This window comes from Pagrus pagrus (genome assembly GCF_965226575.1).
Source record: "Pagrus pagrus genome assembly, chromosome: 2".
Lineage (NCBI taxonomy): Eukaryota > Metazoa > Chordata > Actinopteri > Spariformes > Sparidae > Pagrus > Pagrus pagrus.
The window spans coordinates 26,967,965-26,990,382 of NC_140186.1; the positions used below are offsets into that span (position 1 = coordinate 26,967,965).

General features: G+C 45.2%; 1 protein-coding gene across 1 annotated transcript in view; it reads left to right on the top strand.

The window, feature by feature from the left end:
- The window catches only part of LOC311272654 (xylosyltransferase 1-like), an 87,758-nt gene that overhangs the window by 38,712 nt on the left and 26,628 nt on the right, over window positions 1–22,418 (top strand). The window contains exons 2-6 of the mRNA XM_084379222.1: window positions 5,976–6,564; window positions 12,516–12,688; window positions 12,853–13,055; window positions 18,547–18,627; window positions 22,076–22,292. Coding sequence (XP_084235348.1) covers window positions 5,976–6,564; window positions 12,516–12,688; window positions 12,853–13,055; window positions 18,547–18,627; window positions 22,076–22,292 — 1,263 coding nt within the window. The remainder of the gene's footprint in view (window positions 1–5,975; window positions 6,565–12,515; window positions 12,689–12,852; window positions 13,056–18,546; window positions 18,628–22,075; window positions 22,293–22,418) is intronic.

Sequence of the window (22,418 nt, forward strand, 5' to 3'; positions counted from 1 at the left end):
TTACAATCATCTGCCTGTTTAAGAAGATTCCCTGAGGGGAGGCATATTTTTCTAATATCTCTGCCTCCTTTTCAGATAATGCGCCCTTTCTTCGATTTCATTTGCCAAACCTAAAGCTGTTAAGTATTTTTCTGAGGTTCTCACTGTCTGTCTCTTCTAGGTATTTGTAACACATTCGCACACACACACGCGCATGCACAAAGACACACTGCCTTTTCTCCACCACTTTCGCTCCGGGGCTTGTCGCAGGGCACACAACAAGAGGCTTCTGTGCATACCAAACCCAGACTGTTCATTCAGAGCTGCCGCTAATTGTGCATCTGCGCGCGCACACACACGCACGCACACACTTGCATTACATGTGACCGGCATTCCTCCAGTTTTAGCCGTCGGAGAGAGAAGGGGATTGAAAGGATTGATCGGAGGGAGAAAAAAGAAAGAGTGAGGTAGCAGCAACTCAGGAAATATTCACAATACAACGAGAAGCCTGGAAAGTCGACACGAGAACACCACGAGATTGAGGCATCAAAAAAAGATCTGTTCACGACTCATCTTTGCCTTTCTTTACCCTGTTTCCAACCTCATTGTTCAGTTCAGACTCTTTAAAAGTCTTTCCTGTAGGCTATTTGTTATTGAACTGAATTTGAAGCTCAGTCTACTTTGCCGTTCCTTGTACGAGCGTGTGATACCTAAACTGTGAATCTGAGAAAGCAGAAGAGAGCAGCTGCTCTTGCCCCCAAACTCTACAGCTGATAAGCCACGATAAGTAAGACTTCTAAGAAGTCACTAAGCATTTAGGTCGTCCCGGATCTACCCTGGCTCATTGCTCCGCGAGGTGTCCTGAGGTGCTGGAGCAGCTGTGAGCTAAGTCTGTCAGTGTATCAGTCTGCCGTGTCATGCCAGACGCCGCATCTTACTCTGAGTATCACAGGGATTCAGTACAGGTAATTAATCTGAGCTCGTTAGCCACATGGCAGCCAGGTCGCAGCAGAGGCTGGCCCGCACGCTGCCGAGGCGACTCAACATCCACCTACTCACACACTGGCAGTGCAGTTTCTTAAAGCACTTGACTACATGTTCATGTACATGGCGGTTTGGTCGTCCATACGCCGGCCTGTGTTGACGGAGTACGGTCTGCCGGCACACGCAGTAGCTTATCTCACCTCGGCCTCGTAGGAATGATGTCTTTTAAAGGAAGAGGCCAGGGAGGGTGGGGTGAAACTGATATGTGCTGCTACCTTGCTCTCCCTCACATCTACCATGGGACTGCAACAGTAAATGATGGCATTAGGGAGGTGGGGAGGAGGCGGAGCAGATGAACTGCTTTCCTTCCTAGAGCGAGGGATGATACGTGGGCCAGGGGAGGAGGTGGAGGAGGAGAGCGGTGAAGCTGGACAGGTGCTGAGAGAGAGATATGTGCTTTTTTCTTTCTGTGCTGCACAGGAGATTGGAGGGGAGAGAAAGGGAGAGAGAGAAAAAGGACAGGTGAAATATTTCCCCCTGTGGCAGAGGAAATGGGGGAAAGTGGAAAGGGCCGGCTCGGTATTGAGAAATGGACTAAACCATTCCCGGAGGGGATGCTGAAACTCCCAGCCCCACAGGCCTCTCTCTAAATGTACCTACCAGTGATGGATGATATTAACGTTTACCCCCTCTGCTTTTTCCTCACTCCTCGGCACAGCTCAGGGAGGCCTTTTGTGTGTGTTTGTGTGAGTGTGCACAACCAACACACCGCATGCCAGGCAATCCTGGCTTGGCCTCCTCGACACTCCCGGGGAGTAGAAAACATATCCCCTGTAACAATCGATAGCTACCCCCAGCTCCCAGCCCCATCTGCAGTCCAACGCCGCTCCTATCTCCAGCGGCCGCCACCGCTATTAATTCTGTGCCCCACCGCTTCCTGCTTAGAGCCCAGTCCCTGAGATTAAAGAGCCACGCGGCTACTGGAGTCCTTTGCTCACAGGAGGAGGGAGAGCAGGGAGCACAGTGTGAAGATTGTTTATCCAGAGGAATCTCCTCGGTGCCAGCTGACAAACAGTACTCATTTCCACTTCAGGGCCACACGGGGCTAACCTCGTCTGACTCTGGTCCGTGTCAATTAATTAGCAACAAATCTTTGTGATGCTTTTTTTTTTTTTTTTTTTTTTACCCCCAAAGAAAACAATTATAGCCGGCTGAATGCGTTCAAAGAAGTAGTTTTAAATACATCGGCCTCATGCTGAAATTAATCAGCCAGATGATCCAGATGAAACTAGGACAGTTTTAGTAGTCCAGGAGTTGTTGATGAGTCATTTGTCAGTCAAAAATGGCAAATTCAGATGTTGGGATTTTGTCTGTCTAACCTGATTATGAAGCAAATAGTTTGGGGTTTTGGAGGCTTGATTGGACAAAAGACACATTGTTACCTGATTGTGACTGATTGGGCTGTTTGTCTTTTAAATCTTAGGTTTTTCTTTTTCGACACTGAAATGTGCTGCTCTGATTAATTATAAAGTATTACATATAAAGTGATCAATCAGTCAATCAATCAGTGTGACCTGCCGAGCTGAACCAGACAGATTCTGATGTATCTCGTCTCGTTAATAGTTTAATTACTAAAAAGTCAACTCACTTGCTGAATATGTTGCTTGCGTGTGTGGTGTAGCATCACTGTTTGTTTGTTTGTTTGTTTGTTTGTTTGTTTAAAGAAATAGTTTGACATTTTGACAAATTCGCTGAGTTGGATGAGAAGCAGTAACTTCCTGAAGTCTTTAAGCTGGTTCCCAGCCAAGAAATAGTCTGGCCCCAAAACAGCCAATTGTTATTATACGCTTTGTTCCTTGTGTGGTGTAAACAACCCAGATATAACATGGTAATTAGTGAGCTTCAGAAGTGTTGGTGGCTGAATGTTGTTATTGTTGGACCGAGCCAAGATAGCTGTTTCCCCCTGTTTGAAGTTTATATGGAGCTAAGCTAACTGTCTCCTAGCTCCAGCTTCATATTTACTGTACAGACGTGACAGTGGGATTGATCCTCACATCTAACTATGGGCATGTTGGTAGAGAAGTGTATTAAGGATGGGCAATATGGATTTTCTTCAGCTGATACCAATAACTGTTAATTTCCTTCGTAGCCTGTACTTGACATACTCCTGAGGGCAAAAATGGCTCAGATGTAATGAGCAAAGATTTCCCTTTCCTTCAGCGTTTTATCTTCTTATGTGCATGTAAAAGATCTTAAAAGTTAAAAAGGTCAAAGTCCGCACCAACAGAAGCTCCTCTCTCCCACAGATAACACTGCCGCTGAAACGCCTCCTTGTCAGCAGTCCGGCTTTAATTCAGCGACTTCATGAAGTCGCACCACATCTCAGAGTCGCACATTTGCATTTGCATAACTTATGCTTAGCAGCTTGTTTGGACTGTATGTAAGAATTGATTTAGCAAAGCTGCTCTGTTGTTGGTAGCGCTGCCGGCTCAGGCATGTGTAAGCTGACCAATCAGAGGAGACTCGATATTTGGGAGGTGGGCCTTAAAGAGACAGGAGCTAAAACAGGAGGGGGAACTGATAATTCATCGTCCTGACTTTAGTGGAGGCTTTCCCCTATTTCAGCCATGGTGCGACGCCTCCACTATAAAATGCTGCAGAAACCTTACTGTTACACTTTCTGAATGTATTTAGAATATAAACCTACTGATTAATCAGCAGATAAATTGATGATGAAAATAATCATTAGCTTTCTTTGCTACGTACAGTACAGACAGAGGGTTAGCCTCACTTGGCGTTACTGTGGAGAATGAGGCCGTTGGTGTGAAGACTGACTTAGCATACTTTTGAAAGATTTTGTATATTTTCAATTCGGCAATAAAAGAATACGGAGAATGCCTCATCATCTAATGTGAGGTATCTGTCTGCTGTAAGCAAAATAGATTTGTTCCATAAAGTCGGGTTGAGAGACATCCGGCCGCTGTTGTTTGCTCACTTGGGCATTTTTCCAATTTAACTGTGTCCCTCATCTTCTCATGTCTCTCGCAGTGGGACTCAAAGCGAGAGTATCCGTCTCTCCGGGGCAAACACATGCTGCCTCTGCTTTACTTGCTCTCTCGCTCCCTTAAACACACACACACACACACACACACACACACTGAGTGAACATTTTTAGAAAGAAAATCCACAAGAAGCAGACACTGTACACACATAATTGTGAATGCACACAGACTCATTTTACCTCTGCAAACATCCAGTGACTTGCACTGCATGGATTAGCTCCCTAAAGCGTTCCCTTTGAAACTCGGCAAGTAGGGATTTCTTTTTAGGTGATCACTGGCCTAAGCAGCTGTTACACGCAGGATTAGCAGGTTCTGCCATTCAGACAACATGGTCTGTTTAAACTGGCGGGGTGAAGACAGTGGAGAAAGACAAGGAGGGGAAAGGGAGAGGTTATGACAGGCAGGAGTTGACATGACGCTGGGAATAAAGGGGAGAGAGCGGAGCGGAGAAAAGGAGGTGCGAAAGAAATGACGAGAGAGGGGGAGATGTGGAGCAGAAGGGATGATAGGTGAAGGGAGACGAGCAGAGGGGCGGAATCGGGACGTGTGAAGAGAAGTGTGAAGGGAGAAGGCAAAGAGTCGAGGGAATGTGAGTGTGCAAGGAGAGGAAACGAGGAAAGGAGCTTAAAGGTATCCAGTGTTGTGAGAATCAGGCCTCCTTCACGGAAGCCGCTTAAAAGGAGCTGACAATGAGAATATTGTTCCTCCTCTTGTTTTCCATCCAGGTTGTTGTTTCGTGTTTCACTTCTAGAAGATCAGCCCCCTCTCCCCCTGTCTCTCCGAGTGTGAAAGTGTGTCACCCAGCCACCTTTTGTAATTGTGCCGGTACAAGGTGTTTGCAGAGAGGGGAGGCTGATGGGCTGATAACATGCCTGGCTTTAGGGGTGGGAAAACATTTCCTCTCTGAGTGGCTGGCTCACAATAGCTTCTCGCTTGCCTCCCTCGTGTCTCTCAGCTCTCCTGCTTCCATTCTGTCTTACGTACCACAAATTGCACTTAGCCTCCTCCTTCTTTCTCCCCTCTCTTCTGTGTCTAGTAAATGGAGAAACACATCAGGGGTCCTTGTTGTTATGAGCTCTATCTTGTCCCGTCTTTTTTCGCCCTCCGCCTCTTTCTCTTACGGGCCTAGCAAGGTGTGCAACAGTGGTGTGGCAGCCGGGACGGCTTGCTTGGTTTTCCGTTTGATGCATCGCGGCACATTTCACTGGAACAAGCCGGAGCTTCCTGGGAGCAGCACTCATGCCTCGTGTCAGCGCTGCTTCGCCTCGCACTCCCCACTTTCACTCGTTACCCTTTTTCCTCTTTCGGTTCTCCCCTGTGCCCCTCCCTCGCTTTCAGCCTATTCTGCTGGAAAGATAGGGAAATTGTACATTCAGACGTTCACACACACGCACACACACACACACACTATCTCACATATGCAGAAGCACAGCGCTGACAAGTGCAGCCTTTCCAGTCACACGCCACACCACTACAATTTCTTCACATTCTCATGTGGCTTGACTGAAAACAGGAATTGTACACATGCATGCACACACTCACGCAGCAACGCAAACACCCACACAATCTCACAGTCACATTCTGGCCCTTTATCCCTCCTTGGTAATCTGTTTACGGAGTGCTGGGCCCATTTGAGGGAGAATTTAATTGAAACCGGGGCTAATCTGATGATGGCACGGAGCAGCAGAGCCCTCAGCCCTGCATCACCTCCAGTCAGGTTGCACCTTGTAGTCCTCCAACTCAATACCTTGCTACTTCATTTCATGCCTCACGCTTCATTGCAGCGCTGCCCACTCATATATGCTACATTGATTGTTAATCCGACGTTTGATATGCACCGCGCTCACTCAATTCTGATCTTGTTTTTCTTGTTTGTGTCCCCCCTCCTCCCCTTTTCTCCCCAACCCTTCCCTTGTCTTTCCCCTCCTCTTTCCCTCTCTCCTCATTCAGGATGGATACTACTCCCACCGGCCGAAGGAGAAAAATAGAGTTGACAGCAACAACGAGAACTCTGTGCCCAAAGACTTTGAGAACATAGACAATAGTAACTTTGGCGCTCGCTCACAGTCACACCGGCAGTCTGTCGGGGCCACCAGCAGCAAGCAGCAGCGGGAGCATCTGCAGGAGAAGGCCCACGCTCAGCGGCAGGCCTGGCGGGACAGCTCCCCGAGTCTGGGCCGCAGCTCAAATGAAGTGCTGCCCGTGGGCCACCAGCCGCTGGCGGTCAGCAACAACGGTTCCTACCCAGGCGGTCAGGGCGCCGTCGGAGTGTCGCGGCAACACTACCGTGCCTCACAGGCCCAGCAGGCCCAGACGCAGCACAGACATCAGCACCCCCACAGGAGGCCAGCAACCGCAGCACCGCTGGAGGTGACCTACGACCAGCCACCCAAGTGCGAGATCAGTGGGAAGGAAGCCATTTCAGCTCTATCCAGAGCCAAGAGCAAGGAGTGCCGGCAACAGATCGCTGAGGTGTACTGCAGACACAAGGAAGGGCAATTAATGCCTGAGAAGGTCACTCGCTACTGCCCCCTCGAGGGTGAGTAATTAATCATTGGCATTAATTGGATCGATTGTTTGATTTTATTTAATTCAGATGGTTATGTCTGTGACGTTAGTGCAGTCACTTTGTATTCTGCACGACAATTGTCTCACCGAATGGGTCGATATTTATTAAGCCTCCCAGCATGAGGACACCTGAGTTTATAATGGTCGTGTTGTGTGAAATGACACATAGATTTGTTAAAGCGCCTGAAAACTGTCTTTAAATCTTCAGTATTTCTCTATGACTTTTTCATCACCAAATAAGAAACAACCAAAGTTAGATTTAAGTTAAATATGCTGCATTCACTGTTACGGTAGATGGCAGATAGACACCTTCTGGAGAGCGATCAAACAGTCCGGGGGTAATGACAGCACGGCAAAACCAAACTTACATGTCGATATGTTGCTATGGTGAAATTGTATCATATACAAAGAATGTGATATATTAGAAACAATTATTTTGTGCCTTAAAGCTTCTCGTTGTCCCGATCAGCCTTGTTTTATTTTAAGTTTGAAGAACATTTTAAATTTCTGTTGCCGTTGCTGATATTCTCTACTGGCCTCAACTAATTTTACCGCCCTGCTCTCGTCCACTGAAACGAGATCCTGCTTGCCGTCTCCCGTCTGCCTGACTCCATGTGAATGCAGCGTAAGTTAATTTATTGAGAGAGAAAAAAAAATGTCTGCCTCATCAGGTCTGTGTGGATTTGGATCAGATTTGATTAACAGTGGCGGCAACATAAGCAAACAAACCCACAATTGTCATCACATTTTCATTCAGATCTTGCTAACGCTAATTGCTGCACAGACATTTGTGACATCACCTTTTCCAGCTGGCCCCAGTGAGGATTATTCAAGGATGAAAAACAGAAATCTCAACTTTAGGCTCATGTAGGACCCTGGTGCTCATAGTAAGAATCTGGTAGAGAAAATAGGTTTTCAGGGCCTTTAAAGGGTAACTCCACCAATTTTACCCAGTAAAGTGTGTATACAGGTCTAGTATAAAGCCTTTTGTGGCTCCAGAGGAAGCTGCATGCAATCTGATGAATTGCCTCCAGTGATGTCACTCAGTGGCAAAGTGGCATTGTGGGTGATGTAGGCATATGGTGTAAAGCAGTCACTGTTGGGACTCCCCATCGACAATTTAAAACAAATGATCAAAATCGATACAGCAGAACCAGAGATAGCACCTTTTTTATTCCACACATTCTTCTTCCTTTTTTAAAACCTGGCACCTACATTACCCACAATGCAACATAGCCACTGAGTGACATCACTGGAGGCAATTTGTCAGATTACAAGCAGCCTCCTCTGGAGCCACAAAAGGCTTTATACTGCTTTTTACACGTATGAAGCAGTACTTTCATAAAGACTTGTCAACACCTTCACGTTTGTTTGTTTGTCTGTTTGTTTGTTTGTTTGTTTGTTTGTTTGTTTGTTTGTTTGTTTGTTTGTTTGTTTTTATTAGCTGTGTTATACCTGAATGTCAAAAAAGACTGTTTTGCTCAGTCAGCAAAATGACTGATTCATCTCACTGGACAAAGCAGGACACTAACACCAGGTCAGGTTGTGTTCATACTAAGGCCAAGCACTGCATGTATGCACTCAGCGTGCTTTAAGATATATGAGCATGAATAAATCTTCCAAATGCAGCTTTTATGCGGAAGCAGTAAAAATAGATGAAGCGGAGGAGCCACTCTTCAGTGCTCATTACTGCAGTGCTCTTTAAACAATAGTTCATCTCAAATCACTTCAAAATAGATTAAAATCAGGAGATCAGGAAGCTAATGGAGATTTTTTGCTTGAGTTGATTATTTGAACAAGACTTGCTCAAGTACAAGACACAAAGAAAACACCTCCTGGACATAATGCTGACAGGTTGTCAGTGTCTTTCCTCCTCCTTTCCTTTTTTGAAATCACTTCCCCCTGCTCTCTGCTGTACAGACATGTTTTTTCTTCATCCACAAGAAGAAAAATAATCTCCGCAAAGCTAAGTACAAAGAGTGAAGTCTGACCAGTCAGGCCTTGCATGGTACAATATGTCCGGTTTTTGTAATTGCGGTTCACGTCAAAAGTCCCTTTTTGTAATTGGTGAAGGAAATTGTTGGAGAAAATGGGGATGCTGCTTGTATTCTCTCCAAATTGGTTTCCAGTTTTCATTTGTTTTGTCAAGCTGGCCACAGAACACAGGTTCCCCTTTCTTTTCTCAAACAGACGCTCACAAACACACACACACACGCACAGACTCTATTTCCCTAAGAATTTATGGACATCTGCAGTCTGATTGTGGCTTCTGTAAACATAATCTGTTGCGGCTGCCGCCATCGGTGAGCAGCATGCATCAGCAACCATGTTTTAGCGAACAGCACACACACACACACACACACACACACACACACACACACACACACGATTTTACACTCACAGGAGCAGACTGAATGCAGTGTGGACAGCAGGGGAGGAGGAGAAAGCTATTATACATGCTGCCTGTTTCTAGTCAGATACCTTCCTGGCCCTCGCTCACGTTATTGGAACTCGAGGAGGGCACTGTGACTTAGCAACTTTTGTGCATTCCCCTTTCCCAAGAGCAGGAGTATCGTTTGTCTGGGCCTGAGCTCCTGTCATCTCATACAGCAACTCCACATCCCACTCAAACTGACAGTTTGATCAAAGGAGACAAAGAAATTGAAAAGGGCTTTCCCCTGGTGGCTGGGCTGTAACAACACGACAGCTAAATTAAATCACTTTTCTTTCTTAGTCTCTGCCTGCCAATGTCTCTCTCTCTCTCTCTCTCTCTCTCTCTCTCTCTGTTCCCCATCCAAATTCAAGTCGTAACCTTGTTAGCAGAAAATTGTCCAATTTGATTTGATCGGTATTCTGTCCTTGAGGCCTTGGCTAGATTAGCAATTGTGTTAGCTCTCGTATTAGCATCATTGAATGCAGGGCGACCATGTTCAGTCTCTTTGCCTCCCATATGCTAACTTGGCTAATCATGATATGACTGGGCTGCGTTGCTCCAGCAGCGGTAATAGCTGGCAGTCAGCGACCTTGTACCCGTGTAGCTTTACTCTGAAGGCCCTGTACTGCAAATGACTTGTGTGTATCATACTTGATATGTAATATATGTATGATTACAATGAATCAAATGATTTTGTGAAATGTGAACACGGTGACAAACCAAAAGATAATGAGCGCCAAACTCTGTAGCTCCTTTCAGCTCATTGTCTTGGTTTTCTGGTCCTTAACTTAAAGGTGCAACATGTAAGAATTTTAGGTTAAAACATTTTATAATTACAAAAGTTATAAACGGAGCGTGAAGAAAAAACTGTCTTGACGTTAAATCAAAGACGTCTATGTCCTGAGTTGAAAAGATACCTATTGAAGTAAGCATGCTCACAAGCTAGCCCTGACACTTTCTGCTAGCGGACCCTGTGCTCCTGTGCTAGCGGTGTAAACACCAACACTCCCCTGGGTTAGGTAATAAACAAACTACTATTTCGATAGCATTACTTAATCATCACCACCACTAAGCGTCTTAATACACAATTACACACATTTTCTGTTAATTGATCAATCGGTTAGTAGAAGAGTCTCCGCGTTCGGCACAGGGTTTATAGAGGTGGCAGTATAAAAATGTTGTGCTCAGTGTTGTGTTTGCTCTGCCCCCAAGTGGCCCGAAAATCTGTTCTTACATGGGTAAAGAAAAGGAAATGAAATTTGTTATTGTATTCATGTAAATCAAATCCTTGGCTATGATTTATAAGCATGAAAATCTGACTTTGTGGGTGGTATGAAGGAGCAGACACCATCCCCGGGACATTTTCAAATGCAATTTGATACCAGCCCTTTGGGGTATAGCTCAGTTCTTGTTCTAACCTCTCGTATGAGCAGTTAAGAGGGAGGGTGGGTAAGAGCCCGAAGTTACACAAGATGATGAAGGAAGCCAGTTGGGTGATAGCAGATGAGGGAGAGGCGGTTTAAAAGATTGATGGCGATGGAAAGGATGATGAAGAGTGATGAGTTCAAGTGGAGGGCTTCTGATTTTTTGTTTTTTTTTCCGTCTGGAAGAGGCCTGCGGTGCTTTCAGGTGCAGAGTCAGTTCAAAAAATACTACACACGAAGCTCTTTTGCAGATAAACACACATACTCTACTAAACTGACAGTACATTTTAAGTTCTCTCTCTCTCACACACACACACGTACACACACACACACACACACACAGCGGTGCTCATTAGTTCAGCTAGCTAGCGTAGCACACACTCTCAAAGTGCTTTGTGAAGTGACTGGCCAATTATCCGTGTGCAAAGCAAACCAGTGAACCTTCTTAGCTGGCCACCAATTACCGTTCAATCTGATACAGCCCACAGCAGATTTCCCCCCTGAGCTGTCACACACACACACACACACACACACACACACACACACACATGCAGAGAGAGAGAGGAGTGAGAAATAAGTATGAGTGACTGACAGGAGCCATGGCCAACTGGGGCCAATTGGAGCCAAGGGAGCGTGTCATTAACCCCCGCCTTGTGGTCAACCTTTAAACAAAGCCGTGTTGGACACCTGCCCTGAAATTTGAATGAATGAGATTAGTTGAACGGGCTGGACGAAGCCTTCTTAGCCGGCCCCTGTCAACTCATAAAGAGAAGACGTGTCGGACACTTGCCCCTAAATTATGAGTAATTACAGGACCTAAGGGCCAGAAGGGGGAGAGGAGCAGGGAGGGGCATTTTTTTTAGGAACCGTAACCTCAGGGGAACAAACAGCCCCCGCCTCAGTATTCCCTCAGCTTCCTCTTCTCCTTCGGCACAAACAGGCTCTTGGGAACTGAAGTCCCAAATTATAGTCATTAATCTCCTTAAGGCACGTTCTGCGAACAAACATGTCTCATAAGCTGCGTGTGCGCCTTCGCTGTAATAACTGAAGATTTAAAAACAAACAATGTCTGGGATGATGTTGGGGGGGACTCGATGGTGCAGAAGTGCTTCGAGGAAGGTTGTGTTTTGAAGTGCAAGTGTTTGTTTGGGAGCGGTTAAGGGTGGCTCGAAACCACACAGTGGAGCAATGCTAGGCTACCGATGGCTCTCCAGAGATTGTTGGGATTGTTTAATTTGATAGTGGCTTTTTCCGGCCGCGGTCAGGGCGGTGTTCTCTCTGCATGCTTATTGTTGTCATTCGTGTGAAATCCAAGGCATCTTCTGGGAGCTTTGCCTGTGAGGAATGATGGCACACTGTCAAAGCGTGCTCCACCCTGAAAGCCCCAGAGGACTCGCTTATAGGATTCCTGTCTGAATGAGGATAGTAGTTACAGTGTGTGTAGCGGCTGGGGGAAATTGTCATAGTTCCAATTCAATCACGTAAGGAAATGGATGAGAGTCATGGCTTTGTGGTTGTCCTTTTTTTTTTTTATTCCCCATGCAGGCCCGCTGCTTGTTACAGTCAGTGTTTTTCATGCTTTAATGGCTGTATCATAGCCCGACTGTACATCTTCAGGAGAGCATCTTAATGGCGAGACGTAAAACTCCGATCGGGCTGCATCACACTTAGAGATGATGTAAAATACCCACTGAGTGTTCACGTTCGACATCCCTGTTAATTATTATGAATATGCTAATCATACCACTCCAACTGCTGCTTACCGTGTTGCCTAGCAGCCTCGTTGTTTAGCTAATTCCCTTTATTGTTTAATAAAAGAATAACATTTAATTATCATTAATAACTGTATTCATTACGCTTTGACATTTGCTTTCTTGGTCCCTCGAAGATATTTATACGTGATCCCCATCATATAGTGACTAATGGTGCCGTTTGAGCAGCAGAACAGATGCAATTTGGTAATCAAAGCAGCAAACAGCCCCTGATTATATTACTGATGATTTATCCATGCAGTGCAGCGTTAATACAAAATTTGCATCCAAAGCCGTCTTTTTTCCTTTACAGGTAAAGCCAACGTTAACGTCCAGTGGGACGAGGACTCTGCTGAGAGCTTTCCATCGAAACCGGTGAGAATAGCGTTCGTTCTGGTGGTGCACGGACGAGCCTCTCGCCAGTTCCAGCGCCTCTTCAAAGCCATCTACCACACCTCGCACTACTACTACATACACGTCGATCAGGTGAGCCGCAAAAGCCGATCAAGCACTTGCAACGTGACGTCAGTTTAAATCCATGTTTTTTTAACAGATGTTTGGTTAGGATTTAAAAAAAAGTATGTTTTTATTAATGCATTAACTTTTAAAAGTGTATCTCTTGATTATGGGTGTGATCTTTGCCTTCCCAGCGCTCTAACTACCTGCACAGGCAGGTGCAGTCCTTGGCTGTGCAGTATCCAAATGTGAGGGTGACACCCTGGCGAATGGCCACCATCTGGGGCGGTGCCAGTCTGCTGACCATGTATCTTCGCAGCATGGCTGACCTGCTGGCCATGAGGGACTGGAGCTGGGATTTCTTCATCAACCTCAGTGCTGCCGACTACCCCATCAGGTAACAAAGACGTCTGGTAATGAGTTGTCCTGTAAGGAAATGAAGTGAGCTGGGGGGGGAAGCGTCTCATATAGGTGACAAAAGCAGTCACCAGGGCACAAACATTACTGGACTGCTTTCAGCCAATAAAGAAGAAATTCAATACTCACTGGTCTGAGCTCCTGTGGTTAACTGTGAGCTTTAAATAAAGACTCACTCCAAACCAAACAGATCAATGCTTTCTTCAAACAGTATTCGTTAACACCTTCTCTTCCAAGTGCCTGCCTCCTTGCTTGCACTCCATTGAATGGGTTACATGGTGAACTGATTACAATTTAATTGCCCAGGGTCAATACCTATTGACTTTCCAGACCCGCTGTGTACTGTACGGTCCGAAAGTCGTCTCTCAGCTCGAAACCATTGCTTTTAAAAAGCTGTAAAAGGTAATTAAAGCCACAAAGCCTGCGTGAGCTGGACATGAAGTCATAGAAATAGGCGATTGGAGGAGGAATTTTGTGACTTGTACTTTTTTCCATGTCAGTTTATAGTTCTTCTGGGAGTTCAGGCTCTGCTGGGTTTTTGATGTAGCTCTGCAGCAGCCAATTAAAAGCCTCCTATTAAGGAGAGAGTTATCTCTCCTGCACAGCCAGATGTCCACCCGTTGAATTTAGACAAGCTGTAATGGCCAGTGGGTAACAGGAAGCTGGATCTGATGTCTCCACAGCTGGAGCAAAGATGCAGGGGCAAATGTGGACGCATTCAGTTTTTTCACTATATCGATGAATGCCGCTGAAAGGCCGTCTGTGTTTCTGCACCAGTGTGTACACAACGTCTGAGTTTATGTCATGCCGTCTGCATAGTTCAGTGTGTCCCAGCACCTGTCTCTCTACACGTGTGCTTTTTACCCTGTCTGTACGCCTGTCTGTTGTTAAAGGTATTTGCGAGTGCGCACGGCGTGACACTGTTTTCCTCCCGTCTTTTGCCTCCTCATTTGCATGAGGGTGATGTTGTCGAGAAAAGGGCTGACAGTGGAGGTTTTAAGCCCCATCTGTTGGGAAACGAAACGATTGATGGAGCGAAAGATGGAGCCGAGAGGCAGGAGTGACGGGGGGAGGCGAGAGAGCGAGAATAAGCAGCTAGGTGTCGGGGAACAAGAGGAAGCGGCACGCTGTGGCTCCATGCAATATGGAAATATGGAAATTACACTTTTGTATCTTTGCTTAGCAAGTGCATTTGTAACCACAGCTTGGATTTGACCAGGGCTGCTTGCTGCATATTTACTGAGATGAACTTGCAAATCCAGTTCTTTTTAAGTGGCAGACCTGCGTCCAAGCCCCTTTGAGAGGGAGCATCCGTGCTACTCGAGACTGAAACCCTTTCAGCCGTTTTGTCGCTGACAATCCTTTCTGATTTCTTTTGGCGCGTGGTCGAGATGACAGAGACATTCTGCCTCAGGAATAAACACCGTTACATCATCATTATGGACTTACTTAAGCACACTGTAGCACAGAGAGACGTGTTAATTTCAATCCATCCTATAGGTGATGAGATATGTTGGTCTCGACTTCCAATCCATAGGGTTGCAGAAATACTTGAATTAAGATTGATTTGCTTATTTTTAGTGTGTTTCACTTGATACGGTGCTGTAGTAAGTAATTTGATCTAAAAAAAAGCTTTCAACACTTATTACCACCTACTTATTTCTACACTGAACCAACTTATTTCAAGGTTTCTTGTCAGGTAAAATTCTCGTACGGCACTGGCAGATCATTTCCCTTGCTTTTAGTCTATATCTTCTCATAACAAGTATTTATTGCCTGTGTTTGGATAGTGTTGAGTTGTGCAGTGATAAGGCGGAGGCCTCACTTTTGCGTGACTGCAAATACAACCACACATTAAGCTGCCAGTACACTTCATCAGAACTGTTTGTAAGATCAGGCCAGGTAGCTCTGGAAACCCTCTGCCCCCGCACTGAAACTTTCCAAAATCAACAATGTGACAGTCACACCCACTTCACGTCATGATTGGCCAGCTGTGTGGAAGGTGAGAAGGGACTTGTGGTTTGAGCTTTGAGCTGAACTCTGTTTAGTTTTGTCTTTTTGAGAGCGGCTGTTTGGAACAGCTGTATCATCACCACTGGTGGACTCGTGTTCTGTGTGCCGGGGCCCTTTTTGTTCTTTGGCCCCTGCCCCTCAAACATCCTGAGTCTGCCACTGTATTCAAGCATACCTCAAGCCTTATTCTTCCAACTTCTTTGTCCGTAATTTTAAGCCATAGCCCATTATTTATATTTATCGTACAACTTTTATTCAGTTTAAAATATATTGTAGCACCGTCTTGTCTTATTCTAGCTTTAAGTTTCTGTATTTTTTGGCACAGATTTTTTCAGTGCCACTTGTTTTTGCGTTGTCGCCGTACTGCGCAGGTGCCGGCAGGACTGGGTGGAGGACTCCCCTGCCCCGCGCTGCCCTGACTACTGCTGTTGTTATCAGTGGGACTGGAGACAAGCATTATTTCCCCTCTAATTCCCTGATAATGTCTGTCCTGCCGCATGGATGGCTCTCAAAAGCAAACCCAGAGCCCCTCACACCAGCAGAGGGGCTGTGTGTCCAGGGGGAGATATAGTGTGTGTGTGTATGTGTGTGTGTGTGTGTGTGTGTGTGTGTGTCCAGAGGGGCCAGAGGATGAGTTACACGCTTGCTTTGTCAGAGTACAACCCTCTTTCCCAGCTTTTATCTGCACAGTCTCCTTGCTCTTACCTCTCTTTTTTCCTCTTTAAAGCCCCTTTCATGGACTTTACAGCAGCTTTTAAGAAGTGGGAGCTTTGTGAGACGATGACTGGCTGCAGGCGTCATATCTTCTAATCTGTTTCACTTTGTCATCTCTGTCAGGAAAGTGTTCCATCTCATATATTAGCTTTGTTCCAGAAGTGATAGGCGTCATTTCCTCTTGTGGAACAAAAAGCCCTTTATAACCTGTTAGACCAGAGCCAATTCATTTTGAAAATGTAATTCTGAAAAAAAAACAGGGAAAAAAACTTGTTGAATAACTAGCAGGATTTTGGGATTAAGTTAGAGAACTTTCTGTAGGTCTTTCCAGGACAGAGATGATGAATTAACGATCCGTCTCTCATCTGTCTGAGTGTTGTTAGACTGTGGGTTCATAACCTGTCAGCTATTTGAATTCAGCTATTCCCCTCAGGAGTGGTATATTTAAAGTCCTTGTTATAAAAAGGCACATTATTAATTTAACAGCGAGACCGTGGAAGTGAAACAGTGGCACAATGATGAAGTTTAATTGGCTATGATATTGAAAAGGTGCACATTTTTTAGCTGTCGGGTGGGGTTGGAACTCACAGCAGTGTGCGTGCGTGTGTGTGTGTGTGTTACTGTAATGTGTGTGTGTGAATACCACTGTGAGACAGAGCAGCCACAGGGCTGACAGTAAGCAAACTAGACCCAGTGGACGGGGTGACCACTCAGGTGGCAAATCTGGAGCTTGACATGAATTCCCCTCGCTCTGTGTGTGTGTGTGTGTGCCGCGTCTGCGTGCCTGCGAGCATTTGTGTGTCTCTGAGCATGTATACTGCATTGTCAGTGTGCATACTAGCAGATACACAGCATCTATGCATGTGTGTGTGTGTGTGTGTGGGAAGTAGAGACAGAGAAGACTGCATGTGTCTGTACAGCACATCATCAGTTAGGCTTTATGGCTCAGGACCTCCTAAGATAAGCCCTCCAGGCTGTGAAATTGCTCCTTCAAGAGAAAATGACATTAATATGCGCTTGTCCCTCCCCCCACTGATCCTTGAGCTTTTTACCAGGGCCTCGCTGCTCTTTTAGAAAGGCAAGCCAAGCCATCGTGAAAGACTCCACCACAGATGAAATGTTAGAGCCATTGACTAGGCCATAGCCTGCAGAGCAAAGCTTTTAGCCTGTCTGGCCTGCATATGAGGAAGTAGACTGCTCTACAATGTAGGAGCAGCATGGAGTCATTCATCAGACTCATGGAGAGCGTAATCTTTTGTACGAGCCTAAATAGTTTTAACAGCTTTAAGGAACTGAGGGACTGACACCGAGGTCAGCCGAGGTCTCTAATTGATCACGACGTGACTTAAAGCCTCTGAGAACTTGGTTTAGTTTAGTCCCCCTCCGCTCAGATATGTGTTTCTGCTTGTTGTTACTTCACTCAGATGTTTACCCCTCTCTGTGCAGAATGATTTGTGACATCGAGTGGTATCGAGCCAATCCTGGCCCAGTATGCAATGTACACGTTTGGGTTTTTCAAGATTTAGACAGAGCAGCTGGACAATTAAGAGATTTTTAACTAGTAAACGAACTGTGGAAAAAGCAGATCAGATACAAATCATTATTCCAAGCAGAGTTTTTTTATGTGTCTGAAGAGGATCTTTAAATATAAATGACTAAATAAGCAAGTTGTTCCAAAGTTTGGACAAATAAACTTTATTTACACTTTTCAAACACAAAAACAATCTGTGTCATCAGGGCTGTGTGGGTTTGGTTTGATAACGGCTGATTGACAGCATCCCCCACAACTGTCGTTATATTTTGAGTCAAATGTTCCTAATTCCTGATTCACGCAGGGAAGTATGTGACATTTTCCATCCGAGCTCCGCCCACTGAGAAAAGCAAAGATAACGTACACACACAAATTCGGACACGCTTACGTGAAATAAACACAAATTGTTTAACCTTTGGAGGAGAAGTGTGTGTTCATGTAACCTATGGTAGTCTCATAGTGAGAAGCTAATTAAGAAAATATATTTTCAAGTTGCCTTTGCTTCCTTAGTTTTACGTATTTCCAAGGGAAATGGTTTAGTTTATGTGAGGTATATAAAAGTGTTGGAATGGAGCCGAATGCATGTGAAGCGGACTAACCTACAGTCAGAATCCCTGGTGGGCTCTTGAACGCCCCTGTGGTAGATAAAACATGATGGATTGCCCTCTAGGGTGCCCTTCCAGCAGACAATACAAGTGCCCTCTCTTCATTATAAATATATCACCACTTTTATGCCCTCAAACATCCTGAGTCCACCACTGGTAAAAAAAAAAGTACATCTCTTTGGTATGCATTTAAATGTAATGCATTTTTGGTATATGTTTTGATCTGTGTTGAAATCACTGTGCAAGCTACACGCCCTGAGCTAACAGACTTGTGTGGGCGTCTATGATGAGCATCAAATCTGATTTTATTGGATATGGATGGACACACCGAGTAACAGGGAGAGTAAAGATGATTTATTTCTATACGTACTGTATATATACCGTATAGAGCATATAACAAAAAGAAAACTCAACAATAGTTGTCTTGGAAAATGTGTTTTTTATTTCACCGTGTCTTTGAAGAACTTTCTCAGTAACAGGTTAACCAGGCTAATATTCCTCCATAGCTCACGTCGTACAACAGCATGTGCTCTGCTGCAGCTTCCACCTCCAGCTAGCTCTCACCATATGTTTCCCGGTGTAAAGCAAGTCATTTTCTTCCATTTCAGGACCAATAACCAGCTGGTGACCTTCCTGTCCAAATACAGAGACATGAACTTCATCAAGTCCCACGGCAGGGACAATGCCAGGTGAGATGCAAACTTTTCAAATTTCATTTTAATCTCCCCCGCAACACTCGGCCCTCCCTCTCTCTGGCTGCCTCTCAGTGTTTGTCTCTCTTACTCACACGCAGCAGCACCTATGCGCACACACAGCGCGCTCCTGCCAGCACAGCCTGGTCACTGAATCATAATACAATTAGCTCCCATCTGTGGCTTCATTAATTAACCTTCTTGGTGGGGTGAGCTCGCGAGGTCGCTGCCAGAACGCCCTGCTCCGCTGCCACCACCCTGCCGCCCTCTACTTTCTGCTTCATCACACTCCGGTGACGAACCAGTCATCACCCGACACTGTGGGCAAAAATACCCCCGAAACACATGAAAAAAGGAGGAAAACAGCGGCCAGCTTGCGTGCATGAGTCAGCGTGACTCAGCACTACCTTTTTATATTTGGAGTCACTGAGTTTTATTCAGTGCTGTTTGTTAAGAGCGAAGCTGTTTGGTTCCTGATTTGATTCTATATCAACCACAATAAGCAGCTCAGTAATCCACCATTATACAGTGTATGCACATATGCTGATGGAGTAAACAAATTAAAGTGCTTGAAAAATGCATGAGTGCTTTTCTAAAATGTCATCTGCGTATGTATATGCGCGTGAGCCCGCGAGCCACAAGGTCAATACCTGCAACAGTGTTTGTCACGGTGGAGGGAACAGAGGGAACAGTCCGACCCGACTGACCTGAATTTGACTCCTTCCATCTGACACTCGATGCGTTCTCAGGAGTAACACCATCCATTATGTATGCAGGGTGTCACTCTTGTTGTGGCTGATAAAGTGTGTAGTGACAAGTGCGAACGACACATTTGTCAACTCATTTAAAGCCAAGGGCAGGAGACATACTCTGCTTTAATGCAAGAGGAAGTCATGTTTGGATATACGTTAAAGGTGCATAAGAATTTAAAGGTGTAATATGTAAGAATTGGCCATCCCCCAGAGTCAAAGCTTACTGCTGCTAACTTGTAGCTGCTGTTAGCTAGTTAGCTCAGTTAGCAGTGCAGTTAGCGGTCCGGACTAGGAGCTTGGGGACCAGGGAAGTGTTAATGTTAACACCATGGGCACAGGAGCTTTGGACCAGGACATGGCTGGCTGGTAAGCATGCTAACTTCAGTAGATATCTCTGCAACACAATACAACACATCAGACCCGGCTGCAGAAAACAATTTAAGGGGGGGCATTACATTTTTTCAGGGGGGCAAACTTTTTCAACCTACATTTTATTTGCTTCAGGCTGAACAATGGCTCTGTGACCACTCCTACAGTGCGGAGAAATAATTTTCCTCTTACTAAAAAGGGGCAGTTCATCCCAAAATCTAAAAAACAAACAAACAAAATAGTGTAGTACTGTGTCCATTTATTCAACTCAAGCATTTATTCAAATTCTCTCAAGTTTTACTCTTTCAAATAATCAACCATCTACAGAACTTTTCAGTACGCTATTTTTCTACTTCTTCTCATCATCATTATCATTAATTATTATTATTAATAATATTGTTTAAAGTGAGCCTCTTATCGTTTAACAGAAAAATACATCATACAAGCAGCAACTTTTGCAGCCTTGTCAGTCTGATGGCGAGTTCTCACTTTCTGTCATCACTAACGTGCTGTTAATAATCAAAGAAGCTCTGAGGCTTTGTTCTATATGTTATAATACAAGATTTAAGCATTGAGCTACAATCAGGCAACATTCATGACTCTGTACAGTCAAACTAACCAAAAGCTTATTATTGATCATCAGTATAAAGTTTCAGGGCGGTCCTGTAACCATGGTAACTCATGGTGCCAGAGGGGAGGGAGAGACGCTGAATGAAGCCGTTTACACAGATACACTGCAGACAGAGTCCAGACTATAGTTGTTATTTCACACATGTAGCACACAACAGCAGACTCTCCGTGTCAGACGAGTTCTCACGTGCTGACTAAACTCAGCTGATAACGTAGCAGCGCGACGAGTCCTTGCTAGCTAAGCAGCTAAACTTTAGCGCCGCTCCGTGTTGAGATCCCGCCCCGTGTGGGTCACTACACTGTCATTGGTCAGGCGAGCACACTGTTAACGATACCATTGGCTGTAGAGTGTGACAATCTGTCAATAAACATCAGCCAACAGTTCTCCGATCTACATTGATCTCACAAGTCGCCTCTGTTAAGTTTGAATGACGGAAGTCCGTCGTAGCGACGGAGAACTTTAATCCATGCGAACGCCACAGCTAACTAGCGACTCTATGAGCAACTGCGACCATGAACGTCAAGTACTAACAGCGTTACCCTCTCATGAGTATGACTCAGTGACCCGCCCCCCCACCACCTGTAATTGGCCAGCACGTTTCCTTCGTTCGTTGGTTGAATTGTATGATCAACAAATCGAGATAGGAATAATAGAGCGTTGGCCACTCCGAGGTAATAAACAAAACCCAAATAAAATAAACAGCTTCCAGCCCAGGGCGGGCACGGCTGACTCTGTGGGCGGGCACGGCCCGCCAATGCCCGCCCATGCCGCCGGGACTGCAACACATCAATGTCACAGCTGCTATTTAGTCACATTCTGTTAAAAATGTTCAAACTAAAAAAAATATTTCCACTTTATGTTGAAAACATTCAAAAATGAACTAAAAGTATAAACAGCGTATGGAGAGATAACAGTTTTGACGTTATGACAACTTTGTGTTGTGTTGCAAATATATCTACTGTAGTTAGCATGCTAACCAGCTAGCCCCAGCGTGTCCCGGTCCAAAGCTCTTGCGAAACACCAGCACTCCCCTGGTAGTCCGGCTACCTGCATAGCTAACTGAGCTAGCAAGCGAACGGCTAAAGTCATGGATGAAGGGGTCCAAGTTCCCAGTCGGGACGGCTAGCTACACTGCTTACTAGCTAACAGTAGCTACAGTTAGCAGGAGTTAGCGGTTACTGTCGGGTTATGCTCCCCCCTTTTTGTGGTATGAATTCTACACGGGGCCAATCTTTCATATTGCACCTTTAATATGATTATTGTTAACAATGATTCATCTGTAATCTCTTTTGTCTGCTGCTGTTACTAAGCTAATCATTGTTGCTTTTTTACAAGTAATCACCCAAAAAATACCCAGATTTATTTTAAGAAGGAGCAGATTCACATTTTCACCCTGATTTTATGACTCTCGATAGTTGTTTCCCAAAGAAAGAGGACAGTGTTCACTGAAGTCTGAAGTCGTAAAGGGCCTCTTGAGTGAGGAGAAACATTGGGAGAAAATATAAATGCGCTGATTATACACAACTGTTCCTCTAAATATAAAACGAGAACTTTTATTATGTAAATGCCGATTTCAAAGTCTGATTCTCACCTGGGTTTGTTCTTCCAAAAAATAATTAGCCCTCACTGCTTTGTATATTTGAATATATTCAGTAGTCAGTGCTGTTACCATGTTTTTGTGTGTGTTGGCCAGGTTTATCCGTAAGCAGGGTCTGGATCGTCTCTTCTTCGAGTGCGACACCCACATGTGGAGGCTGGGCGACCGTAAAATCCCAGAGGGCATCTCGGTGGACGGCGGGTCCGACTGGTTCCTTCTCAACCGCATGTTCATCGAGTATGTCATCAACTCCAAGGACGACTTGGTCACCAACATGAAGCGCTTCTACGCCTACACTCTGCTGCCTGCCGAGGTAACACACAAAACATTCACACACGCACACACAGATACACCACTTTCACACGTTCAAGTGTTTCTTAACCTTTGACTGACATGTAAGCACTGTTTGTGTTTACTCTGCATCGCTTATAGAAACCGT